Raw genomic sequence first — 13,541 nt, forward strand, 5'->3', positions numbered from 1 at the left:
AGGTTGAGGCATAGGGGATGAGATGACACCCCCATCCTTTCCCCCATTCCCTCCCCCAGTGTAGATTCCTGCCCATTGTTTAAGGCCACCAGATTTAAAATTCAAAAGGAAGTTTACAAGTTAAAGATTTGGCATCTAACATTAAGTCTCTTCCTAGATTTACAAAGTATATCAATGTAGATTTGGCAAGGTCTTATAAGACAATGGAACGAACTCTGAATGAACCTATTGTTCTTCGTGTAACTTTCATAGAATATTGGCTGCAGCTCAAGATGGTCAGTGGTTGTGGACACTTGGACCACTGCCCAGTCTTGACTTGCTTGGCATCTTCCCAATAACTTGTACAATTTCTGCTAGCATTTTGTGTTCAAATGCAGCTGATTACAACTGACTTATGCAAACCTTGTTGTAAAACAATTGGGATGGGTGTGGTGGAGATGGGATGGGAAGGGGGGGGGGGGGAATGGCTGTTGATGGAAGCATAATATCTTTGTCAACCCATTCAAATTTTTTTCAGTTATTCAGCCATTATGAACATTTTGGATGGAAAAAATACAATGTAACTAAAACGGATCATTTCTAACAGGCCGTTAGTTGCCAGAGTGACCATTTCTTTAATTTTAATTTTAAATAAGTCAATGAATTTGGTTTTATTCTGACATGATCTGATCCTAATATCTGGTTTGATTTGTCCTTAGGATCTACTCCTCATCCAACCAGAATCACACGGTTACAGCAAACCTGGGTCAAGAGAATTCAGTCAGATTCCAGTTGAAGTTTGTCATCCCAAAGATTCTGACTGACTTGAACATCGTATTAGCCTTACCTGAAGGTAAAACTAATGTTTCATCAAGGGGGATATAACGGTGGATGAATTTGTCTGTTTAAAAAATTTAATGAAGTTTAATGAAATGCTGTAAATTGTTCTCAGTCTGAACTTCAGACCTACGGCTTCATAGAGTGTCGCATGACAAAGATAGAAATGTTTCAAATTTGGAGGTATTTTTATTAATGCATCTGGCAACAACGATGTCATGGATGATGTCATCGCAGCAATTCCATTGCAAATGTCTCTGTTTCTCTCTGTATTAAATTAACTCATTTATTTACACAAGAAAATAATATTGCCACAGTAAGACAAAGTTGCATTTTTGTAAAATTCTTAATACAGAGAAACGAGACAGCTAAGAAAACATTTCAGATTTATCAGGTTTTTTTAGGATAAATCTACAAGAAGACAAAAAAAGGGGCACAGCATTAGCTTTTGAAGAATATTTGACATCACTGACCACCTTCTGTGATCAACTCCAGGTGAAAATCGAAGGTTTAGCCAGCCAAATTGCAAGGTGCCAATTTAATCAACCATATCTTGAACGGTTAATATAATCAGAAAGATCCTATTCAGCTGGGCTTTTCAAACTGATGGTGTGGAATATTTTTCTTTCCATTTAAGTGTCAGACTGTGTGCCAACTGACTATCAATTTAATTAATCTTTGGAATGCTTTATTTACATGTTATCCCCAAAAAATATGTTAATTCCATGGATGGTTTTTTCCAGACTAGATTCACTTTATTTGTAATATTGATATGAAATGTCAAATTCAAAGTTAAATTATTCCATAAAAAATTGCATCATTTGGAAATGACATAATATTACACAGAAAAGTTTAATTTATTTGTACCTTAATCTGTTCTAATAAGTTTAGGTCTAAAAATGAGTACCGATGCGTCAGGTATGCTTAAGGTTAACCACAGCCAATTGTGTAAGAACAATCATGAATACCGTATAAACCGTGTTTTGAGGGAAAAAAGGAAGGTAGGCGTTCTTTTTGGTCATCTTCCAGTCAAACCATCTTCATTGGTTGAAACCTCTACAACAAGAAAAGTCTCTGGTGTAAGGGAAGGTGACAGTCAGTGGCGGGGAGCGTCCATACAGTCAGGAGGGGGGCGGATGCCCCCCCCTAACGAACTCGAATGGACTGCTGGCGCCCTTTTCAGTTTTTACTCCTTTTTACTTATTCGCAATTATTGACTTTTTTATTGCGTTCATTGACATTTTTCACATTTTGTTGGTGTAATTTTCTGACAAAATGTTCTAACAGCTATTTATTCTTCGTTTATCTGCAAATTAGCAAGGCCCGGAAAGGGTCGTTTCTGGCGATCTAGGGAGTATCTTTACTCAAAATTTTTTTGTACGCTCAGCGCCAACCTGTGGTGGCGCTCCGCATAGATAGTGTCAAAAGTGCCCCTACAGACCATTCTTGCCCCCCTTGACCAATACCCCTAGCTCCGCCACTGGTGACAGTTTTCATTTGATTCGATAAAAAGGGGGAGTGCTAGAATTAAGGTAGTGTTAAAATTGGGACACTGCTGAGGGGCTGCAGCTTTCTGCAGTCAGGCTGCTTATTGGACATAATTGCTTGTGCTTTTTATTTCACACAGTAGGTAATGCTGGTCTACATAGATAATATTTATTGTTTGGTGTTGATTGGCATCGTTGAGAAGTGGGATTTTGAAAGCTGCTTTATCTAATCTATTTTGGACACTGTTTAAAACTACTGTTATTGCACACGATCATTGTCATCCAGAAATCCAAGTGTTTTGTACTAAGGACTTGGTGAAAAACAAAGCAATCATCATAATAGCAGCCAATTAAAAATGTTAATTAACTTTAATTGGCAATATTCTGTCAACAGTAGGATACAGACGGATGCAGGTGGTGGTTGAGATAAAGAGGAAATAATACATGAAATAATAATAATAAACAAAATACAATTTTGTTTGACAATATTAGCATGATCACAGGTAAAGACTTGATTAAGTTTTTTTATGATTTTATTTGCTCTTGCGCCAAATTAAATGACAACTGTATCGCAATTTCCTTCCAACAATTCTACTATCTTCTTTTCTTTGTGTTCTGTTTTGAATTGATCACAATAAGGCTCAGGATTTCTGTTCCATCATGGAAGTCTCATGTTCCAGGGCAGTCGAGTGTCAATCTCAGAAGCAGAAATCAAAGAAACAACCGACCTGGATGGGAGATCTTACGTGTACATCTCATCTCCAGGGATCTACAGCTCACCGAACGTTATCGATAAACAGAGGGTGAGTTTAAATAACCAGTGGATATATGTTGGCATCAGTGAGGAGCATTTAGGAGAGGTGTAACATGTGAGGTGAGCATCAGGGTGAGGGTGAGTTTAAATAACCAGTGGATATATGTTGGCATCAGTGAGGAGCATTGAGGAGAGGTGTAACATATGAGGTGAGCATCAGGGTGAGGGTGAGTTTAAATAACCAGTGGATATATGTTGGCATCAGTGAGGAGCATTGAGGAGAGGTGTTACATGTGAGGTGAGCATGAGGGTGAGGGTGAGTTTAAGTAACCAGTGGATATATGTTGGCATCAGTGAGGGTGAAAGTGTTTCTTTGATGATTTGGGACATGTCACTGTGGAGCATTGAGGAGAAGTTTAAGGATGAGGGAACACATGTAACATGTTAAGGTTGAATGAAAAAATGAGTACAAGCTGTGAAATGAAATGAAATATTGAGAAGTCATTTTGGTTACACCTCCACACACTTTGTCTATCGTGATCGTCTTCAGCATAATAGCCCCTGTTGTCATTGCTGTTTTTATGACGCTGAGCAGCTACATGTCATGTGGTAGAAGCCACATGACTGGTAACATTCATTGGTATATGACACATGGCTAGTATTACTTTCACTTGACATTAGGGCATTATTCAATTTACACTTTTAACTCATTTGGGACTTTTCACAATTTGAAAGACCATATCACATGGTAAAACTGCATTTCTCTTCTATGAAATGCCAACCTGACTTTGGCCGGCCGGGGATCAAATCCACAATCTCCAAGACGTTAGGTTTCATTGCTCCCAATACCACCACCTCATCTCCACTCTACCAGAGCACTGGTAATACACAATTGTGTCATGTGAGATAATACCTTTCATACATTTCTAGTAATATACACATCATAAGCTATATGTATGTATCAGGCTGTGTAACCTTATATCATTTTCCTCTCTGAATTATTTTACCCCCCAGCCTTTCAATGGAACAATCCAGAGAAAGTTCAAATCAATGCTAGGAGACACGCAGCCCTACCCCTCAGAGCCCTCATGTACAGAAACCAACTCCACACTCTATGAAAATCCATTAATGTTTGGCTGCTATAACGATTCTGAGCATTACTTTCCCATCACTATGGCAACTGAAAACCACCCAATCAACTACAACTTCAGTGGAGCAATGACCAACCAGCTTTGTTATCACCTATGCAGGTAAATTTTAAAAACTATATACATCTTACGGTTTCTTAAAGTTGGAGTTTCGGAAAAAGTTCAATATTATTTCCTCTCCTGTCTGAATAAAGAAAGGGAACTGTGATGGGGGACATTGTTTCTCTGTTGAATAACATCTGCAGCAGGTGAAAAGCTGACCATGAAGCTTGTTTACAGCCTTGTTTAAATGTTTAGTCATTTTTTTTGCGTATGAAGAATCGTGCAGATAAGTGGTAGTCATCTAACATTAAATTAATAATATTTAAAATTACCTATTTTGGTGGAAAACACAGTACTTTCATAAGTATGATAGCATATCAGTATGTAACTTGCAATTAAATGTTATTCTGGAATTTGTCCCAGTAAATAACATTTAGTTTTCATCTTTACAAAATCTAACAAATAAACTGGACTACTCATCATTATCTTATATATTTCTTATCATTATAATTGTTTACTTGCTGACGTTGTCACTTTCCCGTCATGGTTTCTCTAGGGCCGAAGGTCTCTTTGTATCAGGCACCAAGAACGGGACGGATTGCTTCTGCGGTGACTTCACCACGTATCAGCAGTACGAAGACACTGCAGGAACCTTCCATGTTTATGTGAACGTTACCGTCGATGAACCTTACATAGAGACTGTTTGGGTGGACTGTAACAAGACTGGAGTCACCTGGACCAACCAGACAGTCACTGCAACATGCTTCGATGATGAAGCGTACCGAGAATGTGCGACAGAGAAAAGTCAAGGGTGCCAGAACAAGATGTATTCCCTCTGCTTGGGAAACTTTATGAATGGAATCAATTGTGATCAGATAGCTGTTGAGAAGTGCAATGGCTCTTCGGATATGGCCTGTATTATAGAGGAGTCGCAGGAGTGTCAAGGTGTCATGTTTGCGACTTGCAACGATTACGGCAAATTGTCATGTGATCTTCAAGCGGCCAATGGCTCCATCCACACGTCTTGTCTGGAAGAAGCTCAGGAAGCGTATCGTTTGAACTCCATCTCGATCTGTCAAAACCGATCTCATGTCGAATGTCGCAGGAATAAATACGAAAACTGTACAGCGTACCGAAACGAAAGTTGTAACACCATGGCGATGGCAAACTGCACCGATTGGTCGACGGAAGGCTACGCATCTGATCAAGACTGCATTGAGCATCGATTCACATCTTGTCTGGGAAAGACAGAGGAAGCATGCTCGGTCCTGAGTGAAGACAGATGTTACAATCAAAGTGACACCTGTACCATGAAGAAACCTACCACTACTGATGTGTATGTTGAAGACTGCAGAGACGTGCTATGGGATAACTGCTCAACCTGTATGTATGCCATATTCTGGGATTGTCACCATGTGAACGGTGAAGCCAAAGATGGCTGTTCAGAAGGTTAGTGCATGTAGAGTGTCTATACCTGTCAGGTAATCTGTAAGGTTGACTATCACCATATCCAAGTCTGTATGGCATGTTAGAGTGCATATAACCTGTCAGGTATAACCTGTTATAGGTTTGCTATCACTGTACCCAAGTCTGTATGGCATGTAGAGTGTATATAACCTGTCAGGTATAACCTGTTTGCTATCACTGTACCCAAGTCTGTATGGCATGCAGAGTGTACAGTATATAACCTGTCAGGTATAACCTGTTAGGTTAACTATCACAGTACCCCAGTCTGTATGGCATGCAAAGTGTATATAACCTGTCAGGTATAACCTGTTAGGTTTACCTTCACTGTACCCAAGTCTGTATGGCATGTAGAGTGTATATAACCTGTCAGGTATAACCTGTTTGCTATCACTGTACCCAAGTCTGTATGGCATGCAGAGTGTACAGTATATAACCTGTCAGGTATAACCTGTTAGGTTTACTTTCACTGTACCCAAGTCTGTATGGCATGTAGAGTGTATATAACCTGTCAGGTATAACCTGTTTGCTATCACTGTACCCAAGTCTGTATGGCATGCAGAGTGTACAGTATATAACCTGTCAGGTATAACCTGTTAGGTTTACCTTCACTGTACCCAAGTCTGTATGGCATGTAGAGTGTATATAACCTGTCAGGTATAACCTGTTTGCTATCACTGTACCCAAGTCTGTATGGCATGCAGAGTGTACAGTATATAACCTGTCAGGTATAACCTGTTAGGTTTACTTTCACTGTACCCAAGTCTGTATGGCATGCAGAGTGTATATAACCTGTCAGGTATAATCTGTTAGATCATTTACTTTCACTGTAACGGCCAAAAAAGTGTTTATGTAATGAAACAGGGTATGTTTACATCTGTGTGTTTCCTTACAGCATTCCTTCTTTGGTAATCTCTTGAACTTTGTTCAGATGGTGTAGCAGATTATGATTATCTTGACTTTTGCAAGGTATTTTCTTATTTATCCGTTTTTTTCTTTCTCTTGTCTGCACAGATGCAGTTAAATCTTGTCTTCATCTTTGCTATCAACAAAATTGTTCATCCATCTTCCATTCAATTTACGAGGAATACATCTTCCCGACCTGCTCGTGGGAGGAAGTCCAGCCGACCGAATTCCTATATCCGTCAAACTGTTCCGAGGATATAACAAGATGGCGTCAAGTCACGGTGTTGGTGTTACAGGAGAAGGATATACCATTGTCAATGTGTGGCGTTCCTTGCTCTGGTTAGTTTGGTGATTTTAAGACAATTAAGAGTCTTGTCATGAACTTTCAGGGGCGAGCCAGGATTTTCAAAGTTGTAGGCATGACTATCTGAGCGGAGCGTACAAGAAACCTTTTGGTTTTACAAACCCCCCAGATGGCCTGAAACGGCCCTTCCCGAGTGTTCATTCTTGTTCCCTGGCCTCTTGCTAACTTGAGACACCTCATTCAATATCACTTTTAAACCCAAAAAACAAACAAGTTAAAATAGTACGTAATTCAATACTACATAATGTATATAAAATTAGCAAGGTACATGTTCAGAGTACTTTTCAACTTCTGATACTTGTAGATACAAAGATAGGCCAGAAATGTCTTTGATACAAATATAGCCAGTAATTATCTTTGAAACAACTGTAGCTAGTAAATGTTTAAGTTAGCCTAATAAGAGAAGGTGAGAGCTATCCGACGATTGCTATCACAAATTTCTTCAGCACAGCATCAACGTCAGTTGCAAAGTCTCTGTGGATGGGTTAGGGTTAGGGACCCTAACTAGCCCAGCATATATATGGATTTGAATTTTGGGTGTTTTAAAAAAAGATAACGTGGCCAAAAAAAAGTGTAGGCCCAGGCATACAGTGCTACATACTGGCTACACCCCTGACTCTGACATACAATTCAAGTTATATCATTATAATAGCAGGTAATGCGAATATTAGTTGTACCTCAAAATTTTACAAGGTTGACTATCGACTCGTAACACTTCATCTGTAAAAGCTATTATAGGTAATATTTAATCAATGTAAGGACTTGATTTCATTTTTATAAGATACAATTTTGGATCTGTATCAAGTTATACAAAGCATAATCATAATCATGTTAACTGTTTGGGACACCAAATCCACTGCATGGGCTTACTAATGAGGGCAGCAACTAACTAATTAACATTTAATGGTCAAATGGTTTAGTCACAGCTTTTTATATTCATCATAGTGAGTGTTATACAGGGATGTGCCCACGCTGACAGCCCCGCCCAGCACTAAAAATTACCGCCCAGCACTGTCTTAAAAATCGTGAATCCCGCCCAGCACTATTTTCATCTAAAATCCCGACATTCCTAACAATATACAGTATTCAACATGAATTGGGCCTAGCCTATGCCAAAATCATACAGACTAATAATGCATCAGTTATGCATGCGAGAAACATTACTTACAGCTCTCAATCGGTCCCTTGTAAAATCTCTTTGAAACAAACTAATTACTTTTACCAGGTTCGTAATATATTTCACTAAAAAAAAATTTAAAAAAGTAAATTGTTAGCCAAACTAGTACTTGTGTATGTGCTTAAAAAGCTACACAAGTGACAGCATTTGGCATCTAAGCACCTTCAAAAATCTTAGACCCCTCCCCTTAGACCCCTCCCCCAGGACGGCGATCAGTATACCTGGCACTCATGAAATCCTGGGCACATCCATGGTTATACAAACATGTGTAAGAGATATATGGATCAAGGGTGAAAGCGACACAAATAATTATTTATTTTAGGAAATATCACGCAATCTATTACAGCGATGTTTCCTTAATTCCCCTGTTAGGTGATGGTACTCAAACCTGCGGTAGCGAGGACTTCATTCTCATGTCTGGGGTACTAGAGACGTCCCTCGTTGAACAGACCTGCGACTGGTTTGTTGGGTTGTACGACCCCGATGAGGTAATCTCAGTCTTGTTTCGTTAATACAGTGATTTGAGTAATATTAATCGGTGGAGATAAAATAAAGGATTAACAGGAATTGTTTAGTAAAAATGGGATCCAGTCCTTCGGTCATATCATTTTTTGTCTTTGTATCGCCCTAAGCCTTGCCCTTTGATGAATTTTAGTTTCTGTGATTGAGTGCTTGAAATGTTGGCCCGTCCTGCCAGTAAATTTGAATCTAACACTGACTTAGGTCGAGACGTGACGTCAGTGCGGCACATTGGTCAGACTCGATCGGATCTCACTCTAAGCTTGGCCTTGATACAATACACAGGATTTTTTATAGACTTCGCGTACGGCTGTGAATACAAAATATCTCACTCTAAGCTTGTATCAAGGCCTGATATTTAGCATACACTGAGAGTTCCATCAAATTGGCTGGATTAGTAGCATTTGGTCTTTGAGTCATTTTATATTCAGTATTAACCACATGCAAAAACCAAACACTCTGGCAGATTATCCACATTTTCAAGACATCGACCAAAATTGTGTCTGTCTCTCCAATGCAGGACATAATAACCTGGGAGTTTGAGTTACAAGTGAGTCCTCTGGATACTAAAGGCATCACTGAACTGATCCATCCTCTCGTCTCATACACCCATGGACCAGAGAGGAGGCCGACACTCATTCCATTTGCACCGTTTAGACTTGAGGTATGTCAGACAGTATACATTCAGTTTAGTTTAGTTTAGTTTAGTAGAAAAAAAGGATCAGGAGGGACACTCAAGTCCCCATCAAGGACCCTATAGGAGAGAAAAAAAAACTGAAGACACAAACACTCAGACCCAATTACAATGCTTAAAGTGCTTGTCCAAAGCATTCTGAAACCCATTCTCACTACTTGCAAGTACAACTTTCTCAGGCAAACCGTTTCACTCATTCACAACCCTATGAGAAAAAAATATTAATCCTACTTTGTGCCTTTTGGAGCTTAAGACAATGACCTCTGGTAAAACTACTATTAGCAAACATGAAAAAGTCAGTGAAGGATAAATTGTCAAAACCATACACAATCTTGAAAACCTTAATCAGGTCACCAGGTAACCTCCTAAGCTCCAGTGTGGTGAGATTCAAGAGTTGTAACCGCCTATAATAAGGAACACCCTTTAAGGAACTAATCCTAGTAGCCCTTAAATGAATTAAGTCCTTATTCTATCTGTCATTGCCAAAAACTTGATAGTTCTTCTTTTCAAGACATGGTGAGGAAGGGGTTGGAGGGGGAGGGGCCTTTGGGTTTAAATGTCAAAATGATTTGTCATTTGAGAGAATTTAGGCAGATTTATTTGGCACTGAAACATTTAAGAGATGGGATGGGTGGTGTTGGGTGGGGGAGGCAGAGAATTCACTCACTGGCGTGAATACAGCCCATATTGGTCCATTGACATCTCTGTACAAAACTGTTCTTTACGAAAGTCCCAGATGCAATAAAATTACACACAATTTTACCCAATAAAGACAAAAGTTTGTAATGTTGCCATTCTATGCTCTTCTCAACGCCTACTTACTTCCTCATTATGTTTTGGTCACTTGTCACTACATTTTCTATTTTGCATCACCATTATTTTGTACCATGCCATGGGACTGCATCTTTGCAGAACTTCCATTTCCCTCCCCCCATCCCCCATCCCCCAAACAACACATTAACATTCCAGAGAGCTGTTGGAGCTCCAAAGAAAGCTAATTCGTCTATCAAGAGACTTGATGTTTATTTTACAGATCTCTTATATATTTAATTATCTCTGTTTCTTCTTTCAGTTCTTTAATGTCTCTCTTCTTCTCCTCCTCGTCAGGCTGGTAAGGTTAACCTGCTCATGACTGTTTGGGTAGCTGCAGAGCTCTCAGGATACAGACCAGGGTATATATTATGTTAATTACTAACACAGTGTTATGTGATATTTCAAGGTGGAATGTTTTGCTGGTATTCTCTTTATTCCTATTTGCCTTTGAGCTGGAGGTCTACATCTGTGGTTGGACATGGATAGCAAAAGAGTTAAATAGGGTAGGGGGTGTTGGGGGGGGTGGGGGTGGCTGATATGCTTTATAACCAACATTGAGGATATAGTCTTTAAGAACCGTCTTGATCAGGTTTTTCCACCCCCAAACCCTAACACTTTGGCATAGTCATTAAGAACTAGAACCTTTTTAAATGTATTGCCAGTGACTATGGGTTGGATAGCATAGATCTGGTCCTATCACAGTGGTTCATTGGATGTTCTTATAAGCTAACATCCATCCCCACCCTCTGGACATCTGATTTTGCTGTTAGACATTGATAACATTGTTGGTAGAGGTGACATACTTCATAAGTCATTACCTAATGTAACTTGTTTCAATATGTTACACAACACCCTCCCCTCCCTTCCCCTATTGAGTTTTTCTTTAGAGGTTATATAATTCCCTAGCAAGGCACTGGTTACTTGACGACGCCAACTATTCTAGAGTCTAGAGGCTATATAATTCCCTAGCAATGCGTCGGTTCCCAAGTGACAACTTTCTTAATGACTATTAAGGCACTCTGTGAAGTAGATTTATGTTTACTATGATTTCAGTTACTGGATTGGAAGCATCGCTTAGTATTGGCTTCAAATATGCTAGAAAGTCAAATAATGGTTACTGCAATACTTCCAATTTCAACCTGTATTTGACTATATATACCTTTAACATTACACATTTTTCTCACCACTCCCATTTTAATTCTCTAACATAACAAACTTCTAAGGTCTCAAAATAATTTCGGAGAGTTAGAATTACCAGGATTGTATACCTTTGAAAAAATTTGGTGCCAGTTCCAATTATGGTAAGTTGCTGAGGGTCGAGGGGCAAATCTCAGACGTCCGACGGGTGATAAAAGTGGAATTAACCAAAACACGATGTTTCTGTTAATTTTTATTTATTTATTCTGCAGAGATCTGATCGAATATTACACTGAAGTTCGTCACCACCCAAACTCTACCGTCACTGCCAGGGACATCACGGTCTGGTGGATCTTACCGGCTCACGTTCAGTTCCTAAACCTGACTAACCACGCCTACGCACATTACGAATACAACGAAATGCAACCAGTCACGGTCAAAAGCACTGACTCAACACAGGGAATCACTTTCTATGTGAGCAAAATATTTGTCAAGTTTGTCGATCGCCCTACTGGTTTTTATTTTAACTTTTTTAAAGTTTGTTGTTAATTTACTTCTTCACCTATTCTTGGGTTTTTCTCTTTTGGCTTTTTCTGGGTATGCATGAGTATTTCTGTCTATCATACTTCATATGTTTAAGTATGCTGCCCTCCCTCCAGCAAAACCCCCCTCCCCCCAACCCACCTCCTCCATCCCACCTACTCAAAAGAAGAGATTATGCCGCAGAGACCTTTTGAGGCGGTCTTAGTGACCCTGTTACATCAGCATTCACAGTTATTATACTTTTTAACTGTAACTTTAGGCACAAAAAACTTCCTTGAGCACCATTAGTTTTACAGTACAGAGCTGCTGGACAATCTACAAAGTATAATAATTCTTTTCATTAATTGTAATTCTTTTTATTTATTTATTATTCTAAGCACTTTTTTGATTTTCTTAAGAACGTACAACCGTTGCTCTCTGTTGCTTTGTGTGTGCAGGCGAGACACACACATACACCAAATAATAAAAAATGGACCATCCTATAAGTATTACGAAAAAGTTTTTTTTTAAATATAAATGTGTTATCTCTGCATTTTTTGTTTAAATCTCCTCGCATTACTCTCTCCAAATTGATCCTAGGTACCGACACTACGCAACATGGACATGTTCTCATTTCACTTTTTGGTGCGACTAGACCCTGAAGGGACCCTTCCAGCTGGTGACTATAACCTTGTGGCCTTTGCAGAGATGGACTACTATTCTTGGGACCTTTATAATCCACACGAGGGACACTATAAGCATCATATTGTCCCTTATTATCATGACCCAGAGATCACTACAGTCCAGTTTCAAGGTAAAATTTGGTTCAAGTAATGCAAGCAGAATATCAAATGTAAACCATAGCGAATAGTTTATCCGGTATCACATCGCAAAAATTTGCTATGCAAAATGGTCAATTTGCTATGCAAAATGGTCGATTTGCTATGCAAAATGGTGGAGTTGCTATGCAAAATGGTCAATTTGCGTAGCAAAATGGCCAAATTGCTATACAAAGTGGTCAAAGTGCTATGCAAATTGTTCAAATTGATAGATGCAAGTCCATAGATGTATGACAAGAACAGTAGTATTTTATTTTTATAAGAGACAAAGTTCAGTGACTTTAAAACTGCTACACAAAATCTTGAGCACTTAAATATACCCTGATACCATATTATGAGCCCACTTTTCAGTTTTAACCCCAGAAGCCTGGTAACGATAAGTTTTTGCCTCTCAAATACTATATATTACTATCTACTTCAACATTTGTGGTAATGCAAATACAATTTACAGGAGTATACAAGAAAATAAAAGTCAAATGAATCTGTAAATAGAACACAGCTTCTGAAAAATGAGAACTTGTCCGAACCTATCTCTAAGGTTGCCATATTCTCACTATACTTATAATCAGGGAAAAAAATCAAGAAATCAGTAGCAAAACCCTCTAGCATTAAAGGCATTGAAGACTTGCCCCAAACCGCGTGGGCCATCTGAAAAAGTTAACTTTCCGTTGCTTGCAGGTGACGTTTTGTTCGTGTCGCTACAAAATGCAGACAGTACAGTAATGAAACCTGATACGTTGTTATCTTTAGCTGGACCAGAGATGTCCATCGCTGTATTGTTTGTACACTGTGCTGTGGGTATTGACCGCAGCTGTATGTACTGACTGTACACTAGTGTCTAATTACCAATGTTAGCAAG

At 39.1% G+C, this 13,541-nt stretch overlaps 1 protein-coding gene across 4 annotated transcripts in view; it reads left to right on the forward strand.

Moving 5' to 3' along the window:
* LOC139973512 (uncharacterized) overlaps positions 1-13,541 on the forward strand; it is a 62,830-nt gene that overhangs the window by 36,999 nt on the left and 12,290 nt on the right. For all 4 annotated transcript variants that reach the window (XM_071980244.1, XM_071980245.1, XM_071980242.1 and 1 more), the window contains exons 24-33: positions 699-832; positions 2,943-3,106; positions 4,072-4,307; positions 4,804-5,696; positions 6,726-6,956; positions 8,531-8,646; positions 9,198-9,341; positions 10,479-10,543; positions 11,594-11,795; positions 12,444-12,657. In XM_071980244.1, coding sequence (XP_071836345.1) covers positions 699-832; positions 2,943-3,106; positions 4,072-4,307; positions 4,804-5,696; positions 6,726-6,956; positions 8,531-8,646; positions 9,198-9,341; positions 10,479-10,543; positions 11,594-11,795; positions 12,444-12,657 — 2,399 coding nt within the window. The remainder of the gene's footprint in view (positions 1-698; positions 833-2,942; positions 3,107-4,071; positions 4,308-4,803; positions 5,697-6,725; positions 6,957-8,530; positions 8,647-9,197; positions 9,342-10,478; positions 10,544-11,593; positions 11,796-12,443; positions 12,658-13,541) is intronic.

Source organism: Apostichopus japonicus, chromosome 9 (assembly GCF_037975245.1).
Source record: "Apostichopus japonicus isolate 1M-3 chromosome 9, ASM3797524v1, whole genome shotgun sequence".
Lineage (NCBI taxonomy): Eukaryota > Metazoa > Echinodermata > Holothuroidea > Aspidochirotida > Stichopodidae > Apostichopus > Apostichopus japonicus.